This window comes from Dipodomys spectabilis, unplaced genomic scaffold (genome assembly GCF_019054845.1).
Source record: "Dipodomys spectabilis isolate Male_0828 unplaced genomic scaffold, ASM1905484v1 ptg000006l, whole genome shotgun sequence".
Taxonomy (NCBI): Eukaryota; Metazoa; Chordata; class Mammalia; order Rodentia; family Heteromyidae; genus Dipodomys; species Dipodomys spectabilis.
In genome coordinates this window covers 18494584-18515545 of record NW_024870683.1, presented here as the reverse complement: position 1 = coordinate 18515545, position 20962 = coordinate 18494584, and the positions used below count along the sequence as shown (strand labels likewise).

The 20962-nt window shown below is 41.6% G+C and overlaps 2 protein-coding genes and 1 pseudogene across 3 annotated transcripts in view; 2 read left to right on the top strand and 1 right to left on the bottom strand.

Moving 5' to 3' along the window:
- Positions 1–8563, top strand: part of Tmem245 (transmembrane protein 245) — an 88870-nt gene extending 80307 nt beyond the window's left edge. Inside the window, exon 18 of one of the 2 annotated variants that reach the window (XM_042694986.1) lies at positions 7877–8563. In XM_042694986.1, the coding sequence (XP_042550920.1) occupies positions 7877–7922 (46 nt within the window). In that variant the 3' untranslated portion in view covers positions 7923–8563. The remainder of the gene's footprint in view (positions 1–7876) is intronic. The other variant, XM_042694995.1, reaches the window with a different exon arrangement.
- Positions 8564–14328: 5765 nt separating this feature from the next.
- Positions 14329–20962, top strand: part of Ctnnal1 (catenin alpha like 1) — a 63708-nt gene continuing 57074 nt past the window's right edge. Inside the window, exon 1 of the mRNA XM_042695003.1 lies at positions 14329–14535. Coding sequence (XP_042550937.1) covers positions 14395–14535 — 141 coding nt within the window. The 5' untranslated portion in view covers positions 14329–14394. The remainder of the gene's footprint in view (positions 14536–20962) is intronic.
- Positions 18101–19908, bottom strand: LOC122123884 (annotated as a pseudogene).

Here is a 20962-nt window from a genome sequence, read left to right as displayed (position 1 = left end):
CTGTATCTGATTTCTACTTTTTTTTTTTAAATAAAGAACTTGGCCTACCTTGCACAATCTCTCCTTTTTTGGCTCGAGACTACTGATTCATCAGGAGTGTTTATTATACCTACAAAATCTTTTCTCCTATGCCATTTAACAAAATCATAAAATCACGAGTAGTGGCTCAAGTTGTAGAGTGAGTGCTTGCCAATGACCTGTCTTGGACAACAAAAAATAATCATGAACTAACATAATTATGAAATCAGATGGTGAAGAATTTTAGTTCTTGGCTCCTGTTAAGATTAAGATATGGGGCTGGGAAGGTGGCTCAGTGGTAGAGCGCTTGCCTTGCATGCTTGAGGCCCTGGGTTCGATTCCTCAGCACTACATAAGCAGAAAATAAAAAGCCAGGGGCTGGGAAGGTGGCTCAGTGGTAGAGCGCTTGCCTTGCATGCATGAGGCCCTGGGTTCGATTCCCCAGCACCACATAAGCAAAAAGAAAAAAAAAAGCCGGAAGTGGCACTGTGGCTCAAGTGGTAGAGAGCTAGCCTTGAGCTGAAGAGCTGAGGGAGAGCGCCCAGGCCAGAGTTCAGGCCCCACGACCGACAAAAAAAAGAAAAAGCCAGAAGTGGTGCTGTGGCTCAAGTGGTAGAGTGCTAGCTTTGATCTGAAGAGCTGAGGGACAGCGCCCAGGCTCAGAGTTCAGACCCACGACTGGATCCCCTCCCCCTCCAAAAAAAAAAAAGAGTAAGATATGCAGAAGTTGTAGGTGGGTTGTATGTAACTCTAATAGAATCTGTCAGGACCATTGCTTCTTGTAGTTCTGATGTCAGTGATGTTTAGTCCTCTTTGAGGCTGGTAGTTGCTCACAGAAAAGACCTAATCTCCAGACTAGAGCTTGAAAACCTGGGTGCACTTATCAGGGACCCAGGAGGGAGAGGGATGGGGCTGATTGTATACAACATATATAAATGTTCCCTTACTCTTCCTGTGTCAGCCTGTCTCCACGCACCCTCCCCTCCCCCCAATCTCCTATTGATGTTCCCTAGTCCAGAGAGTTTTGCTTTCACCTTCTCTAAAGAGAAGACTAGTTTTCTGTCACAGTGCGGAGAAGGGACACTGCTTATCTGGCAGAAGTGATGAGGCAGGGGAAAGGTGATGTGTTATGCTTTGCAAGCAGACTGTAAAAAGCAGTCCTCTGTTTAGTCCACTTTCAGACTTACTTCCTGTCACTAGTTCCCAAACTTCTTAGGAATTTTGCTGATTAGATCAGACTGTGTTTAGGCTTTTCTCACCATTTGGTTTAGGATTGAGCTTTTATAGATAGGCAAAATCATAGCATTTGTCTGTGTAAAAGTTCGTTGCTCTTGCCTGTTGTTTAGGTCCACCCTCTCCTAGCTGTATACGTACGCTTTTAAAAAATACTTTTACTGGCATTCTAATGGTGTTTTCAAAGGGCCTAAAGGAAATGTGTGTTCGGTGCATCACTCTTTAATGGAAGATTTGGATGAACTCTAAGTTAAATAAACACAACCCTTTTAACCTTTATTGGGAGTAACTGTATGCTAAGTCTTATGATAAAACTTTACGTGTTGTTTTACTTAATCTATCCAATGTTTTTGCAGAAGGGTGGGAACTGTTGTTTCCCCTGGTGTTTACATGAGAAAATGGAGGCCTCGCCATCTTGCCCATAATCACATAACTGAAAAGCTCACAGGCTCATGTGTTTCATCTAATGTTCTCTCTCTGTTTTTGTCTTTGAACTATCTACCCAGAGAAAATCATTTTCTTCAGCATTCCTCCTGCTCACTGTGGCAGTCTGGCTGTGCTTGTTACTTCCCAAGTCCTCGTTCACCATCTTTATTCAGTGCTGCCAGTTTGACCTCACTGCTGTCCTTGCCTGTTTACTGCCAGTGCCACCCAGGGTCTGAGCCAGCCAAGTCTCTGGCACTTCTCATGGGACTGTTGTAGTCACCCGAGTCTTCTGGCTGTCCCTCAGCCCCGTCTCCCTCTGTTGTCCAGTCCATTCTCTACCCTGAGGCTCATGTGGGCTTCTCAGAATTCAAGCTTATCTGATTGTGACACTCTCCTAGCAAAAATAGCCCCATTGCTTTTTGGAGGAAGGTAACCTCCTTGATGAGACTATGGGAGCCACCAAGTATGAACTGGCCTATGCTGCCACATCCTTCCTGTAGCGTGTCTTGCTTTTCTGTCTGAGCTGCAGCCATGCTAGCTGATTATCAGGGCCACCAGACTCATTCTCCTCTGGGCTTCCATACATACTTCTTTCTCTCTCTGGACACCCCTATCCTTCCTTCTTAATTAACTCCTAATCATTCTTCAAATCTCAGCTCAGATGTCAGTTCACCAGAGAAGCTTGCCCTATCCCCTGCCCCCAAGATTTGGTTTCATCCTTCATGCTACTTTAATGCTGTCATAGATTGCATCTTGTACTTTTCCTTTGTAGTCCAGTTTTCATTTATACACTTGATCATCTGTCTTTCCTTTCCTACTTAAATGTAGTTGCTGTTATTGCAGGGACCCTGCCTGTTTTAGTTACATGTGTATCTAAAACATCTGTCAACACAGTTTTGTCCTTGTACCTACCTGAAGGAATGAATGGGCTGTGGGAGTAGTACTGGGGCATGAACTTCAAAACTGCTTGGTGCTAGGAACTCTTACGTTGTTGTCCCGTGACAGTAGGGAGTGCATATTTGTGCTGCGTTAGGCAGACACGTCTTAATTACAGAAGCAATTGCTGGCCTTAGGCTGAAAAAAACATGCGTATTAGATTATTTCCTTGTCCTCCTTTTGTCTTCAGCCAGACGGGCAACTTTATTCACCATAGGAGAGACTGGGGTAGAGGGCCCTTTCTCTGCATCTGACTGTTGAGAGAGATGATCCAGTATTTGGACAGTGGTGACTGTTGTAGATAAAGCACAGCATTGAGGTTGAAACTGTCTTAGCCTTGAATCAGTAATGGTAACTCTCACCTTTTCGGTTCTTTGTTATACTTGGACTCTTTGTAGGGAAGGGCAGAAACATTTTTGTAATTATCCATCTTAGAGATTTTTTTTTTTTTTGGTCAGGATAAGAAGACATGATATGAGAATATTTACTTTTCTCCTACTGAAAACTCTTAAAAAAGCGGAAGGCAACCTGAAAGCAGCAAGAGTCTATCCCATACCCTCTTCCAGGAGGGCTCCTCTCCTAAGTAATGGTTCCCTTTGTTCTCTGTCACACTTGATAGCACTGAAGGTGACAACTGGAATGATCCTGGAGGAACTCATCTTTTCTTTCTGAGTTATTAGTAACTCATTGCTGGTTTTTAGAAGGGTTATCTTAATCTAACTGAATACATTTCACAATTAAATGCTGGAGTTTAATCAAAAATGTTCTTTGTAAAATAAATAACTTATTAATGAAGCCATGGCATATCATGTTCTTTGAGGGTGTATGATATAAGGTAAGAGAGAGAGAGAGAGAGAGATTTGGGAAGGATGTGTATGGATTCACTGTCTGTAGGACTAAAAATTCTGTTAAACACTTCCAGACCCTGGCCCTCTTTATCCTCTGTACTATGACCCATGCTGGGATTTCTTCAGCAGCTTCTTCTCTTCTTGGCTCCTCCCCTATTTAGTCTTGCTTCCCCCCAACCTATTCTCTACAGCGCAGCCTCTCTGGTTGTCCTGGAGCATAAATATTATGTTCTCCTGCTGCTTAAAATTCCCACAGTGACTTCGCATGACCTTCAAGATAAAGTTGGAAACTTTGCTTTAGCCCATTCCATGCCTTCTTTCTGTCTGTTTCTCCAGATTCGTGTCTTTGTACTGCCTGCCTGGCATTTTATTTCTGCCAGGAATTGGTTTTGGTTGATTTAAAGCAGAACATGGTTTAATTCCCTGAAGACAATGTGACTGTTGCACAAGTTGTCCACTCTGTAGTTATCACCCCCTTTCTAATTTAAACTAGTTTTGTGGAATATAATGAAAATATTCTTCTGAGAAACATTGCTGAAGCTCTCTGGAGTAGCTGGAAGCCCTTTCTGAGTATCCACATAGAATGTTAACACTCTCCAGTTCAAACTAATATATATATATGTATATATATTTAATATATATATATTATCAGTGCATGTTTAGTTTCCTTTTGTTCCCACTAATGGAGAAGCTCCCAGGAATTAGGAACTTTGTTTCACTTGTTTTGTATTGCTGTGTCATCCCTCAGTGGTGTTTGGTGTACAGAAAATCTGATGGGTATATAGCTTAGTAAAACCAAAAGTGGGTCAGGTGAAAAAAAAAAATAAGATTTTGCAATATACCCTTGAGGCTAATTTTTTAAAAGGTTCGAGTCTTAGAACTTCATTCTAGACTTGTTGGAAAGAAGAGATGTACCTAGCCAGTCATAGCAAGTGCTCTCTCACCAGAGTTTATACCTGTGTGCAGTGCAAGGCTAAGAAATGCATGCTCAGCCGTGCATAACTAACTAGGTGAGTTAAATTAGTCTGCTATTTCCTTTGCATCTCTGTGAAGCTGGGACTCCACGAATCATAAATTGTTAAATTAGAAAATACTTAAACATCCACATAAAGGAAGGAGATGGGAATAAAATGAATTTGGAAAAGTCTCGTAACTTTGGAGGAATCAGATGCCGTGACATTTTCAAGGAACAAAGGATAGAAGATCCCTGTTGATCTTTGAGGATGTAAGAAATATGAACAATGATCTTCTTTTCAGGCCCCCCCCCCCATACATATGGTTCTATTCCATACTTCTTGTTCTCCTGTAGCTCTTAGTACCATAATAATAATCTTTATGGTTTGGGAACAAATACTGTAATTAAATGGACTCTGTAGGATATTAAATACTTTGGAACCAGTGATAATCTATTTGTTTCTTCCAAATCCAGAGTGTTTTATGAGCCTTGTTGACCAGTTAGAGCTATGCTTCTTGAATAGGCCCGAAACAAATCATTTCTGTACTTCTAGATCATGAAATTTGTTTTCAGAAGGTTTCAACTCCTCCCTACCGCTATATGCACATTGACATATCACCACCACCACCACCACCACCACCACCACGGTACCCAGGCAACTAGAAATAGCATGAGAAGGAAAATTCTTAGTAACTGGTTTTTTAAAGTGTGTTTCACTTTATTTTCTTTCTCCTAAAAATTTCCAGGCTTTCTTGGCCTAGAGCAATATTGAACAGTAGATTTGAATTTCAGAGTTACAGCTAAGCTTACTTGTCAACAGAAAGCAGTCACTAAGTTCACTACAGTCAACCACAGTGTTAATCTTATTTCATGCATCTTTGCTCTGGGACAGAATATTCATTCATAATTTAGAGGAGATGAGTATAGACTGAAGCTTGTAAGTACCTTAGAAATTTAAAAAGATGTAAAAGGATAAGTTAGGAAATATACTTTGTAGATTGGACAATTTGGGGTTATGGATTATATTAATTTTTCAAGAACTTTCAGAATTGAGTGCGACCTGAAATTCATATTGTTGGAGAGAGGTTGTGGCCAGATTGTAAACAGATGTAAAAATGGAAACTTGGATGAGCCTGTGAAAAATACATAAATGCATATCTAGGGAAATGGTTTTGGCAGTGATAGAAGTGCTGATTCTTCCTCCTCCTTCCCCTCCCTCCCCTCATCCCCCCCAGATACTTGGTCATGTCTAGGTACATCAAAACTCTGTTGCATAAAGGCCTTGTAGGCTGCAGAATATCTTCAAGTATACTAAAATGTCAATTATGCTATTATTGAGAAATGGTTGGTAGCTAGACATACATACACATATATACCACACATGCAACACACACACACATCTTTATTTTGGATTTTTTTTTTCCGCAGAACATAAAGATAATTAAGAAAACAACATTCATTCCAATTCTTAAACCAGTCAGCACATTTTTAAACCAGGTGAGTTTAGTAATATCCTACCTTTGAAAGGGCTTATACTTTTTCAGTTTTATTCCATAGATAATAACTGTCTAATTCTTAGAGTTGTTCCTTGGAGAGTAGAGCTGTGCTAGTCTTGTGCAGAGACACAAGGGGCTTAGGATACCGTCTCCAAAGAAGCTTTTGAGACAATTGAGCATCTATGAAGGAAATCTGTTACATTTTATCTGTATTCTACTACAAAGATGATGCACAGAGAGATTATAGTTACATAAGTCAGGTAATGAGTACATTTCTTTTTGGACAATGTACTTGTGTTCCTTTTGACCTTGAGTACTTTCTACATTGTGCTAAAAGGTTAGACTTTTAACTTGTCAATGTCCTATCTAACCTGTGTAAGCGTGTACCTAATCCAGACTCTGCCATCTTGTTTTTTGCCACTATAAAGTGTTTTCTGAAGTTTTAGAACTCTTACCTTATATTATGCTTTAATTCTATTTCTCATGAAAAATATAAGCAATTTGTTTACCATTACCATTATTTGTTATTGATATGAAAACAAAATGTACTGTATTTAGCTATGAGAAAAAAATATATAAGGTACAACATACTGTGGTAATATGACCACAAACTAATGTAATTTGAAGACTTGAAAATTAATTATCTTGATAAAAGTGTTTCAGGGTGTTTTAGATAATTTGTGCATTCTTTCATTTTTGTTTTTTTTGTTTTTTGTTGGTCATGGAGCCTGAACTCTGGGCCTGGGCATTGTCCCTTGGCTCTTCAGATCAAGGCTAGTGCTCCACCACTTTTTCTGCTTTTGTAGTACTGAGGAATCGAACCCAGGGCTTCATGCATGCAAGCCAAGCACTCTACCACTGAGCCACCTTCCCAGGCCCAGTTTAACTTTTACTTAAGGAATGGTAATAAACTCCTTCATTTTATCATTTGAAATATGATTGGCTGTAAATAACCAAAAAACAAACCCCAAACCTACTATCTGGAACTCCAAACAATTGTGGAATAAAGTCAAGAAGTTTATTTCTCGTGTGGATAAAATAAGTCACGGGGTAGTTCAAGGCTAGTATGACTGTTCCAAACTCCAAGCCCTGGGCCCACCCTTTCTCCAGCCTTATGTACTCCAGCCCTGATGCACTCCAGCCCTGATGCACTGCTCTTTCCCTTAAGATGAATGTTGGAACTTATGTTCAGTGATAAATTCTGGGTTGTCTACTTGACTACCAATTCAGTTTTAAGCTGGCTATGACATTGCAGTTCAGGAATGTAAAATTATGTTTTGGAGACAGGTTAGTTACCTCTGGCCTGAGCTAGGCACCTTGTAGTGTGCAGCAGACTGCCCTATCAGTCAAGATACTACCTGCCAATTAGCAATTTGTCTCACATGAGGCAGAAACAGGACAAGTCATTTGGCAAAAGATCTACCTACTTCATTTCTGCTGCCTGGCCCCCATTCTTCAGTTTAGACTCTGCTGGTTAACATTTCTGTTTTGTTAATAAAACTTATGGACTCACTCTTATCCAAGGTGTTTTTGTCATATAACCATAACTACTTTCTAGCCAGTAATATGGCAGAAGAGACAAGGAGTATTGCCCTTCTCTTTAAGGAGCTGCCCTGAAGTTGCACAATGCTTCTACTTAAATCTCCTTAGCCAGCACTTAGTTACATGCTCAAGTATGGTTTCAAAGTAGCTGGCATGTATTCTTGCATGGGAGATAATGGACTCAGCAAAAAGCTGGGATTCTTGCTACTAAAGAATGAGAGGCAGCTAGCAGACTTGGGTAAGAAAATAGTGACCGTATGTATAATCTCTTCAAGCTCTCAAAGATAGTAAAAAATTGTATGTTAATAGTACATTCTTGCCCTTTCCACTCTCCCTCTTTCCTGACTCCCTCTGTGCTTTATTGCCCCTTCTCTTCCCCTGCTCCCAATACAAAACTAATCACATGTCTTTCGTTCTTTTAGGACTTTCCGTGATATCTCTGAAGATCTGAAATCTTCAGCAGATTGATGGGCTTCACAGTATTTGCTCCCTGGGAAGTTCCACCTCGACAGTGAGTTGCCCTCTGAGGAGGCCTCTTGTCAGCTGGGCCTGACTGTACCCAGGAAAGAAGCAGAAGCTTCCTGGCCTTCAGGCAGAGCACCTGAACAAGAGACAACTTGCTTTGGGCTGCTTTGCATTTTAAAACACAACTTAAGGGTTCAGAAATGTGGTTTTGCACACTTAAGCAAGCTAGGATGACTTGAAAATTTTAAGTTTATACACTGGTACCATGGCTTGAAATTTTTTTGCTTTATCTCTATTACGATAATATGTATTTATAAAGTTATTTCAAGAACTCTAAACTATCTGTTGTTAAAAGTATATTTAGTATAATTTTCTCCTGTTTAAGAGGTCTGTTCTTAAACTTTTCTATGACAGTCACTCTTCAATGAAGAGGGCTTTCAGTTTTGACTATGTAGTTGTTTAATAATGACACGGATAATGTGTCTTCCCCTCTTTGAGGAAGAACACATCTTAGGTGGACAGATGGGATGGCTTATTTGTGTATCAGCTGTGTGCTGCAACCAGAGGAAACAAAGAGATCAGAGCACTCCCTCTCCTTCCTTCCTACCTTCCTTCCTTCCTTCCTTCCTCCCTCCCTTCCTTCCTTCCTTCCTTCCTTCCTTCCTTCCTTCCTTCCTTCCTTCCTTCCTTCCTTCCTTCCTTCCTTCCTTCCCTTCCTTTCTTCCTTTCTTCTTTCCTCATGTCACTCATTATAATATTGCCAAAAGTCTAAACATGACTAACCATGCTGAATTAAAATATTTATTAAGCTGCTAGGAAAAATAACAATATGATAAAATTCATGCAGTAATTAAGTTTCCTCTGACATCACAATAACCAGCACTTTGTATAGCCCCTTGGCACAATGTCTTCCTATCAGCTTTCAGACCACATTTTATAATTTTACAACAGTTTCACGTAGCTGGGAAAATAAGGTTCAGAAAAGTGAGCAATGCAAAGTTGGACTACTAAGCTCTTGTCTCAGATCTTTCTAACATCATAGTTTACCAACATGAAGCATTTCTTTTAATGTTTTTGGCAGTTTCTCCAGTACTATGATCTAGAATATTTGTTGCTATCCATTTGTTATGAATAAAGACTCGTTCTGCAGCTAATGCTAGGGCTGGAACTAGAGTCTTGTCTCCTTGTGCTGAGGCCTCTCCATTTTTAAAATACATTCTTTTCCTGTGCTCCCCAGGGAATATGGAGTACAAGGGATTTGTGTCCAAGAATTGCTTTCCAGAAAATGTTTAAAAGTTGATTTTTTCTCCCTAAAACATCTCACTAGGAAATTAATAATAATCAAACTTGAACTACTTAAGAAAAACTCCATGAGTCTTACTTAAGAAAAGGCTGCATGATTCCTTTGGGCCGTTATTATATAGTGTACTACATGAAGTTTTCTTACTTGTGTTCAGAATTTACAACCTGCTCTTTTCAAGTATGAGGTACAACCATTCAGTAACTCTACTCTTGATCTATTTGTTCATTAACACATTTCTTGCGAGTTTGCTAAACTGTGGGCAGGGCACCATGCCAGGAAGTATTTAGGAGATCATTCTCAAGGACCTCTGTCAGCTCATATATTAGCCACATCATGTGCAATGCTAAATTTAAAAAAGATTTCTATTAAAAGCGTTAAGAAATCAAGGTAGTTGTTTTTTTTTTTAAAAAAAAAACTACACTGGTAAGTTTACAGCTGTTGCCAGCACACACTCTCATAAGAGGAAAATACTATGAGTTAGTCTGCATATACAAATTACTTTCCACTCAAATGCTTTTTAAAGTAATACTGCAAAAAATTAAATTTTGAGCTAATGGGTGACTGTGGGTGGGAAAATTATTTGTATTAATACCAAATTTTTTGAGCGGAACTCTGCTGTAAGAGAGTACTTTAGTGCTGCTTAAATTAGCAGCAGTGATGTCATCCTACCCTGAAATACTAGGAGCAGAGGTGCCTCAGTCCTGATCAGGAAACTTGAACTGTTTTGCTGTTGCTGTGAAGCCTAAAGACTAGGATGTCTACCATCCTGGAAGTTGAGAATTGGGGGGCCGGCCAGCATGTATCCTCAGGTACAGCATGGTCGTTCATAGTGTTTTCGTGTATAAAAAAGCAGGCTCATAAGCTCAAGTTTCAAAGATATTTTCCCTGAAGAGATTCCATCAGAATTTGAATCAGAAAGAGGAAGTTTCCTTAGAAACAGATAATGAGTTTATGAAATAAGAGTAGCTTCAATAAAAACCGGAGTACAGAAATATGTCACAGAAGATTGGTGTTTTACAGATTCATTAAAGATTAGTTTCAAGACGGCATTCAGTATTCAGTCGTAAACAAAGGGAGTGGTGTTAGGGAAAGATAAAAGCGAAGCACACTTCAGGATTCTCTCTTGTCTAAAAGAAAACAAGATGTCTGACCTTCAGGTTCCCTATTGTGTAAGTCCTGTTTGAATTCTATCTGCTGTTCCTGAAGGTGACCGCTCTAAGGGTGCCTTCAATGCCAATCTCAGATATTGTTAAAATTGTAAGGTTTCCTGGCCCTTCTGTCCACTAGAGGTTGTTAGCTGCTCTCTCCTCTTGGCTGCTGAGCCTAGTGGAGCTAGTTCTTGGTTCTGGGGAGATAGCGCATGTTACGTGGAGACCTGGTATTTTAGCAAACTGAAGCTCTGGAAGTGGTGAAGGGCTTGCAGATGAAATCTTGGGCCAGGGCTAAAGGTGCCCTTATCATGAACCCATATCAGGTCGTCCTTGTCCTTGTAGTTCCCACTTTGGTTACATGTGTTCTGGTAGAATCAGTGCTGGGATGAAATACAAATCCAAGCTCTAAAAATCCAATGAGAACAAATTAATTTAGGTGCACTATCTAGACCATGAGACCTTAGAATTTATGGGAAACAAAACATCGGAATCTGATCTTACAGCCTCTTTTGAAGGTCTTTAAAGGCCCTCCCAACAGTTCTGTGGAAGGACTCTGAGTACCTTTTTTGCAGTGGGATCACTCTGGCAATGTGCTCCCAAATGCTAGCTCCTGCCAAGAACACATGTTTTTTATTTATTTTCGTAATGTCTTGTCTACATATTTTTCCCTGAAAGCATTTTTATTTCATTAACTTATGGAGAGACTGCAAAAAAAAAAAAAGAGACATAACTGAAAACTCTGTATAGTTTTCTGAAAGTTTGAAAGTAATCAAGAGAATTTTAAATTGGGATGTTCTTTCTACAAGAGTCATAGAAGTTCTGTGTTAGAATGGGCCTTACGTAATTAGGTGATCATATCATTTTCTAGAGAAGAAAACAAACTGATAGGTTCAAGTAGTGTGTCAAATACTTAGGGCTAGTTAACCCACAGAACTCAACGTGGATTCATTTTCTCTAAGCCCATGTTCTAACTTCTTTCCCTTTTCCTTACAGTTGAGCAGCTTTTGACAAGATTTATTTCTTAGGGCAGTAGTTCCAAGAGTCATTAATAGATGTTGTAAGAGAAACAAAATGTGTATGAGAAGAAACTCCATGGTCAATTAAAGTTGAGGAATGCTGAGTTTACTTCCTTTCTCCATACTTACAAGAGAGTTTATTTATTTATTTTTTTTGCCATGCTATGATAAGTTGTGAGTTTATAAGAGAGACAAGGACTTTTTGACCTTAGATTGTACTCTATTCCTTTTTTCAAACATCTCATGGGACGGTGATCCTTTGGGAAATAATAGGTTAATAAGTTTGCATAGTGGAGGTACCAGACGGTGAGTTTATTACTGTGATACTGTGTGATCTGTAATAAATCCCAACAGATTAGTAAGATACTAGACAGAAAGCTTGCTGTCCCAGCTATATTTAGTGTATAAAGGTTCTTTTCCACCAATGGTGTGTAAAATCAGTATTTGTGCTTAACTTTGCAAGGTCTTCAAGGATGAAGTAATATGCAAATACAGTGGTGATATAGTGACATTACATTTAATAATGCTTTTGTATGGCACTTTATAGCTTTCAGACACCTTTGGGAATGGCCCTGTGAGGTAGGCAGTATTAGTCATTGCACAGCACTGAAAATACTTTTATTTTGTTCTTTTTGCCCCCTTTTATTTCATTTTGTTCCCTCCTTTCCCCTTGTATTTTTTTTTCTTCCTCTCTATTGGCCCCCATCTCACTCTTCTCTTTTCTTTACTCTCATGATTTCTTCCCCTAAGTTCATGCCACAAAAGGATGGAGCCAGAATTCAGTTACAGAACTTCTGACTCCAAGTCCAAAGTTCTTTATACGTGGTCTTCTCTTCCACTTTTGTATATTACAAGGAAAGGTGTGGAAAGTAAATCTTCAATGTTGTTTTGGTTTATTGTGAAATGGGATTTTGTATTGTAGTGACCCACAATTGTAACTTTTATTGTAGCTGTCTCAGAGGAAACCCTTCCCTGTCCTTTGCAGTGCCACTAATGCAGGTGACTGGAGTGCATTTCAAATACAACTTGATGGTGAAACACAGATTGGATATAGAGTTGTAATTATTGAACTTGTTGAAAATGTATCTTCTCTGCATCCTCTGGCAACGGAAGGATGGCTTGAAAGTGAAAAAGAACATTTGGATATGGCAATAAATAGTCTTTATTCTACACAAATGCTGTTTCTTAGCTTTAACTTGATTTGACAACCTTCTGATGTAACTTCTTTGTAAAATGCAAAATATTTATATTTTGAAATAAAATTGCTAGCATTGAATGTATCAAGTGGTGAACTCAGCCTCTTGTTTCTTGAGAATTTTTTTTTGTGTGGAGGGGGAGGGTTACTAGAATTTGGGCTCAGAAACTTACACTTGTTGACTTCTATCTTCTTTGTTGTAGGCTTTTTTTTTTTTTTTTTAGATAGGATCTTGTTTTTTGCCCAGAGGCCAGCCTTAGGACTACAGTGTTTCTACCTCTATCTCTTGTTTAACTGGAATTACAGGCTTGCACCTCCACACCTAGCTTGTTCGTTGTGTGAGGTCTCACTTTTTGTCTGGTCCAGCTTTGAATGACAACCATCCTGATCTGGGAGTACATAAATGAGCCGCAAAGCCTGTACAAGAAATCCAGTCTTCAGCCATACATCCATCTGTCTCTCAGGTCTGATATGCTGCAGGAGGTCTGATATATGTGCAGGAGGGTATATCTAGGGAGGGGATGCTGGGTACCAGAGGCTCTGTGATGGAGGCTGGAACAATGGGGAAGGAGACCTTGTGGTCCATTGGAAGCATAAAGTGAGTGGCTGAGTAGTAAAAATTGGAAGAGTACAATTTCAAGAAGGTCATGTCCAATGAAGGAAACAAGCCTCAGCTGGCCATCTTGTGTGCCAGTGTATCTCTGAACTGATTAGCGAAAGCCCTGGAAAGCACATTTCAACGGCACCTGGGAGAGAGCTCTCAAAATCAAAGTCTGGTGTGATCCTGTAAGATGTGAGGACGGACTAAGCAGCTACCCTGATAGATTCTCCTTGGCAGGGAGTACTTCACAAAATATTTCTGCATGAATCTAGACCTCCTTCACAGGGCGCAAGTCCTGACAGCCTTCTTGTGGCTTTGCTTTGGAACCTGAGGGTAAGGAGCGCTGGCAGTCTCTCACATCACAGACTCTCTATGAGTTCAGGCCACTCCAGTCAGAAATATACACTGATCTTCTCATTCAGTGAACTCTTACTAAAAAACTCCTGTGCCCCACACTAGAAAGTAACTTTAGAAGTAGTTTTAAAAGGTCATGGTTTTGGGCATTTGGCAAAGCGTTTTCAGCTTTAATTTCCTTTTGGAGAAAAATGGGAAAACAGTCTGAAATATGCGCTGCTTTTTTGCTGAGTGTCTAGATATTTAGTACATGATTATCAAATGCTCCCTTTTCAGTTCAATTCAGCCCCAGGAAAAGGATTACAGGTTGAATTCCCAGCCCTGGATAGAGGTCCCACCCCCACAGACTTGACTCAGGTTCTGCTCTACCAGTTTCAACCCTAGCACCACTTCTGGAAAAATCTTTGCAGGCACTTGGAATTGACAAGTCACCTTTCTTCCGCGCCCCGCCCCCCCCCCCCCCCCCCCCCCCCCGAGGATTGGAATCCTTGCTGGAGACCATTGTCTTCTTGTTAGAGGACAGGTGACCCTGATAGACCCTCAATTGTTTTTCCCTAAAGGCCAGGTGAGGTGCTTCCGACCTAGGACAGAGAGGGGTGAGGTGTGCCAACGAGTTTGGCCAGGGGAGGGGGGGGGCGGGGGAGGGGGTCTTCGGGGAGTGGACCCCAAGCAGGAGCTGGCAGGGCGGGGCCCACGGCGGTGCCACGGGGGGCGGGGCTGGCCGGGGGCGGGGCCTTCCCTCCGCGGGGCGGGGCCTCGGCTGCGCGGTGCCGAGCGGCCTCGGCAGACCCGCGGGCTGGTTGGCGGGCACGCGGTGGTGGTGCGGAGCGCTGGCGGAGCTGCGGGCGGAGGACCATGGCCGCCGGTCCCTGCCCGGCTAGCGGTGGCGGTGCGGGAGGACTCCACAACTCTCGCGTTTCAGGCTTCTCCTTCGACTCGGGACTCGAGATCAAAACGCGCTCGGTAGAGCAGACGCTGCTCCCGCTGGTGTCTCAGGTAAAAAGGGGCGCCCCGCGCGGTCCCTCCGCCGCCTCCCGCGCGGCCCGCGATGGCGGCGACCCCGGCGGGCCCGGCGGGGCGGGGGAGGGTGGGACCGGCCGGGGTGGCGGGAGGCTGGACCCCCGCACCCGGCGGGGAGCCCAGCAGGTGTCCCGCCCCGGCTGGGCTGGGCTTCCCCCCGACCCCGGCCCCGGCGGCGGCGGGCAGGGAGGACCCCCGGGGTGCCCGCGGCCCCCCAGCCAGCGCCCTGCAGCGCCTGCTTGCATCCCGGGCCGACCCCGGCGCCGGGCTCTGCTGGGACCGTCCTGCTGGCCTCCTGGTGCGGCTTTTGTCCCCTGCTCTTGACCCTGTGCGGACTCCACCCGACCTCCCTGCCCGGTGCCAGTGCCGGCCCCCTGCCCGTCCTCCTCCCAGCCGGCCCGGGAAGGACCGCCCTAGGACTAAGTTGCATGCACACTTTATTTTATTTTTTTTGCCAAGTCCTAGTCGGGATTTGTGCCTTAATGATAGTTGTCGGTCACGGAAGAAGTCTGGAATCAGTCTACTAATGTGCTTGGGTTGGGAAGCAAAAAAAGTTATTGTTGCTGTGAGCTGCGGAATACATAACCCGAGGGCCAGAATTCCTCACCTCCATCTGTGGTGGTGTGCCAGACTCTGCCAGGAGTGAAGAAGCCATGCCTCTGGCAGAGCCTGCGTGCGTGACTCACACTTACGTTTTAACATCTTGGTGACTCATGCCAGGATTATCAAGATTTTAGAGGGAGAAGGAATCTTAAGTTTAAAAAATTCTTTCTTACTGACACCTAGCCACCCATGCCTCCCTACACGGTCCTGAGGCTTGAACTCCGCGCTGGGCGCTGTCCCTGAACTTTTTGCTCAAGGCTAGTGCTCTACCACTTGAGCCACAGCTCCATTTCTGGCTTTTTTGTGTGTGTGTGCTTGACTGGAGATAAGAATCCCTCGTGGGCTTTCCTATTTGGGCTGGCTTTGAACCAAGATCCTCAGATCTCAGCCTTCTGAGTAGCTAGGATTACATGAGCAACCAGTTGCCTGGTTGATCCATAAACTTAAATGCTTCTTTAAAAAATATTTGTAATTAAAAAAAATTCATGTCCAGTTTAGGCAGCCTTGAAATTATTTGAAAACAGCACCACATATACCCCCAGATTCCTGCTATTCTGATTACATTGCCAGTTCTTGTTTGTGTGTTTCACATGAGCTGTGAAGAATGCGAGACACTCTCCCATGCTCTTCTCCTAACTCTTCCCCTCTGTCTAATGACCAGCGGGATGCAGTGCCGAGATCCTTTACTCTGTTCTGCCTTTCTTCCTCCAGAGGAGCACTTAACGGTAACAGTACAAACCCAAATGAGAAATACTGCAGCACAGCACATTTATGCTAGAGTGATTGACTTTTTTCTTTTTGCTTATGTGGTGCGGAGGAATCGAACTCAGGGCCTCATGAATGCAAGGCAAGCACGCTACCACTGAGCCACCTTCTCAGCCCCGAGACATGTTTATTCTCATGATATAAATAAGGAAACTGAGGGCTAGTGAGATCAAGTAACTCGTCATTAGTTGTGTACCTCTTAAGTGCCAAGCTGGGATTTGAATCCAGATATCCTGGCTCCAGAATCTGTGTTTTTAGCTACTACAGTAGACTGTGTCTCCTCTAGAGATGAGAGGCAGTGATGAAGTCAGCTCCTAGAAGGTATAGAAAAGCTCCACAATGGAGAAGTAGGCAGGCTCTAATTTGGACAAGTTGTAACATTTCATAGTATTTCTGCTACAAATGTATCTCTACTACCCAGGATTACTTTAGAATTTTGGAGTGAAAAGATAAGGTGATTACCTCCCTCCCCTGCTTTCTGTCTTTCTTATTAATGCCTTGTTCAGTGTCACAGTTTAGGTCTGCTACAATTGTATCTACATTCCCTGCATTGTATCTCTGTCATAATTCCATACTCATATTCCTAACAACAGAGTTAAGTTTTACTAATGTCAAGAAATGCATAAAGTATGATTAAAATACTGTTAACAGGCCGGGCGCCAGTGGCTCACGCCTGTAATCCTAGCTACTCAGGAAGCTGAGATCTGAGGATCGTGGTTCAAAGCCAGCCCTGGCAGGAAAGTCCGTGAAACTCTTATCTCCAATAAACCACCAGAAAACTGGAAGTGGCACTGTAGCTCAAGTGGTAGAGCACTATCCTTGAGCTGAAGAGCTGAGGGACAGCACTCAGGCCCAGAGTTCAAGCCCCATGACCAACCCCCCCCCCCAAAAAAATACTGTTAACAGGGCAGACAAATGTGGAGTATAATTTAGAATGACTGTACAGTGTTAGTGAACAAAGAGTTAAACTTTGGCTCTCTAGAAAAGGTATGTCCAGATGTCTCTTTTTCTAAGCATGATGCATTACTATTCAACAATTTTTTTTTTTAGTTTCATCCACAAGGATATTTTAAGTACTTCAAGGAAGGATTTATTGTGTGTTTGTTAGTTGCTATTTTTTTTTAAGTGCATATATTCTAAATGGTAGATGGGCTATGTATAGTAAAGCACTTGTCAGCTATTAAAGGAATACTATCAGTAGTGTCTGGTTTGAGAGCTCGGAAAGTAATGGATGAACTCAGAATTATACCATGGGGAATCTTGAGGTAAACAGTAAGAGGGATATTATGCAGATTAAAGTAGATAGCTCTTACTTTGCTGTCAATTCACTTCTGATTTGCCACGTGAAAAGTTCTGAGTCTATGGCCTGAGTCCATCAGAGCTCTGAGAAGTCCTGAGTTGTAAGTTTTATCTTAGGATATATAAGATGGTTTCAGTGTTTGAAAGCAGTATAATTTACCAGCTTGATAAACTAGAAAATGTGTATGTTTTTAACAATGGATATGGAAAAAAAAATTCAATTGCATTCAGCTTATTCTAATAGTGACAAAAGGCACTCAGTTAACTAGTAACGGGAACATTCTTTCTTGTTGGGGAATTAGCTCATTGGAACAGTGCTTGACTAGCATGTGTGAAACCTTGGGTTAAAAAATAAATAAAGGGGCTGGGAATGTGGCTTAGTGGTAGAGTGCTTGCTTAGCATATATGAAGCCTCAGGTTTGATTTCTCAGTACTACATAAACCGAAAAGGCTGGAAGTGGTCTTGTGGCTCAAGTGGTAGAGAGCTAACCTTGAGCAAAGGAAGCTCAGAGACATTGACCAGGCCCTGAATTCAAGCCCCAGGACTGGCAAATAAATAAATAAGAAAGAATCTCCAGCACTGGAAAAACAATTTGTAGGAAAAGTCTTTATTCTGATAAGGTATCTGCATGAAACTAAAGGCAGAAATCAGAAAGATTCCCGCTATCTCATGTTCTAGTTGACTGTGCTAAAAAGAAATCCCAGCCAATGTAATAAGATGAGAAGAAATAAGACAAGGTATAGAGACAGGAAAAGAAAAGCCAAAAGTCTCATTGTGATAAAAAAAATTTTTTTTGCTATAGAGTAATGCAGTAATGCATTTTACTCTGTCCATTAATAACTCATTTTAAAACATTTCCATTATTATAATTGAACTTAATATGAGATCAATTTTCATTTTTCAAAATGAGGTATAACTAAGACAGTTAATAGAATCATGACCAAAATATTCCAAAATGTGTACACAAAAGCTTGGTTTCAGTGTGCTTACACATGACTCAGGTTTTGGTGTACAATTCTTTGGCTGAAAGGAAGAACCTTTGGTTTACTTCACTACTAGGAATGTCTCAATGCTGGGATGGCCTCTTCTTGGTATTTCTTCTGCTGTTGGTTCTTAGCATAGTTATCTGTGATTGTATGAGTGGAGTTGAGTGGAGAGGTGCTCATCATGTTAATTCCAAATAAGAGTAGATAACCAATCACTATAGTTATCAGGAGGTAGACAAGTAATGCCTCTGCCCCATTTTGAAACCAAATTGGGAACTCAGGAAAAAAACAAAGCCACAGATCGCTCTTTCTGGCAATGGCGACGGTGAATTTCCCACCGTTTTCCCGGTGGCTTTAGACAGATTCGAGGCGGGGGGAAGCGAAGAGACCCTCGATCTTGGGCCTCTCAAGTAAGCCCACTCAGCCCCCTCCTGGCCCACCCTGCCGCCTCTGCGCTGAGTCTTCTGCGCAAGCGCTGACCAGACAGCCGCAGTGGGGTCAGAGAAAAAAAAAAGTACCGAGAAGGCGCCTCTCACCCCGGGCGCAGGCGCACGAAGACCCTCCGTGATAAAAAATTTTTATGTAGAAAAAGAGTCTGAGAATAAAAATTTAAAACTAGGAATGTTTAGGAACCTCAGAAAAAATAAGTGCATTTTTCTAAATTAATAACAAATTAATTATAAAAAAATGGAACTTAGTTATAACAAAACAGCATAAGATGAGGTTCCTACAAATGTGTGTGTGTGTGAGAGAGAGAGAGATAGAGAGAGAGAGAGAAAGAGAGAGAGAGATACCAAACTTTATGGAAAGTTTTTTTCTTGAAAGCCAAAATAGATCTAAACAAATGAGATATTGGTCACTATGTTCATGCCTAGATTGATATAATATTGTAAGCATATTTCAACTTTTTCTGTCGATCTAAAGCTTGATATCATCCCAATGAAAATGTCAGCAGGAGTTTTAGGTAGAATTTGATTAAAGTACTTCTAAAATTTTATTTGAAAGAACAAAGGGTGAAGAATAGCCAGAGGGAAATAAGGTGGGTGGACTTGCTCTGCCAGATTTCAAGACTTACTGTAAAGCTCTAATGTGGAAATAAGAGCAAGGGGAGCAAAATAGACTAGCAAAACACAATGGAAAGACCTGGAACAGATCCATTCATACATGGAAACTTGGACAAATGACAGTTGACATTACTGGTCAGTGGGGAAAGGAAGAACTTTTTTTACAAAACAAGGCAAGGACAATTTGATATCTAAACATAAATACATGAAATTGGACCTCTGTCCTAAACTATTCTAAAAAACATCCTAAAAAAAAACAAAACAAAACAAAACAAAAAAAAACAGAACAAATATGTCAAGTGCCGGTGGCTCATGCCTGTAATCCTAGCTACTCAAGAGGCTGAGATCTGAGGATCACAGTTCAAAGTCGGGCAGGGGAGGGAAAAGTCCATGAGACTTATCTCCAATTAACCACCAGAAAACCAGAAGTGGCCTTGAGGCTCAAGTGGTAGAGCACTTGCCTTGAGCTGAAGAGCTGAGGGACAGCGCCCAGGCCCCCAGAATTCAAGCCCCATGACTGATCAAAAAAAAAACAAAAACCACCCAAAACAGAACAAATAAATATAAAGAAAAACAGCTCTTTTTTCAGACCCACAGTGCTGGCAAGATGGACAAGTATCATGGTCTTCATACTGCCTTCTAAGAAGCTCCATAGTCACAGGCTGGAAGTGACGTGATAATATAAAAAAGACCATTTGGGCACCGCCCTGTTTGCCAACCCATTTGGAAGCACTGCCTATGAGAAAGGAATTACAGTATGCTGGAAAAAGTAAGGGTTGAAGGCCAACAGCCAAATTGTGCAGCTGATCAAGAATGGCAAGAAAATCATAGATTTTATGTACCGAGTGATGACTGCTTGAACTTTATTGATGAAAATGATGAAGTTCTACTTGCTGGATTTGGCCCAAAATGCCATGCTGTTGGTGATATTCCTGGAGTCTGCTTTAAGGCCATTGAAGTGGCCAATGTGTCTCTTTTAGCCTTTTACAAAGGCAAAAAAGAAAGACGAAGATCATAAATTTGTATGATGAAAACACAGTGGTAATAAATTTTCATACTCAAAAAAGAAAAAATAGAAGAAATAAAACACCATACAAACACACACACATACACACAAATTAATTCCGGATGGGTTAAATATATAAATATGAACTGAAAACCTTTATGAGAAAAATGGGCAATATTTTCATGACTTTTTTGTGGAAAAGGATTTATTATACCAAAGTACGAATTCTAAGCAAAGAATGTTATATCTGATCTATTAGCATGAAGAACCTATCCAAACATAGTAGTCAATGCCAGTAATCTCAGCACTTGGGAGGCAAGAGGAACACAAGTTCAAGGCCAGCCTGGGCTTTATATATAGCAAGATCCTATCAGAAAATGAAACAAATCATCTTAGCCTAGTGCCAGCAGCTCATGCATGTAACCCTATCTCCTTGGGAAGCTGAGACTGGGAGGATGGTGTTTTGAGGCCAGGCCATGAATATACTGGAGAATCCTCAGCCAGTACCTGGGCATGTGCCTCTCACCCAGCTACATGAGAGACTGAGATGGAGAAGATGGTGGCTCTGTTAGCTCAGGTGACAATGTGCTCAATCTCAAACACCCAATCTCAAAACATGAAACTTGGCATGTTGGTAGATACTTGTCATCACAGCTACTTTCAGAAGTGTGAAATAGGC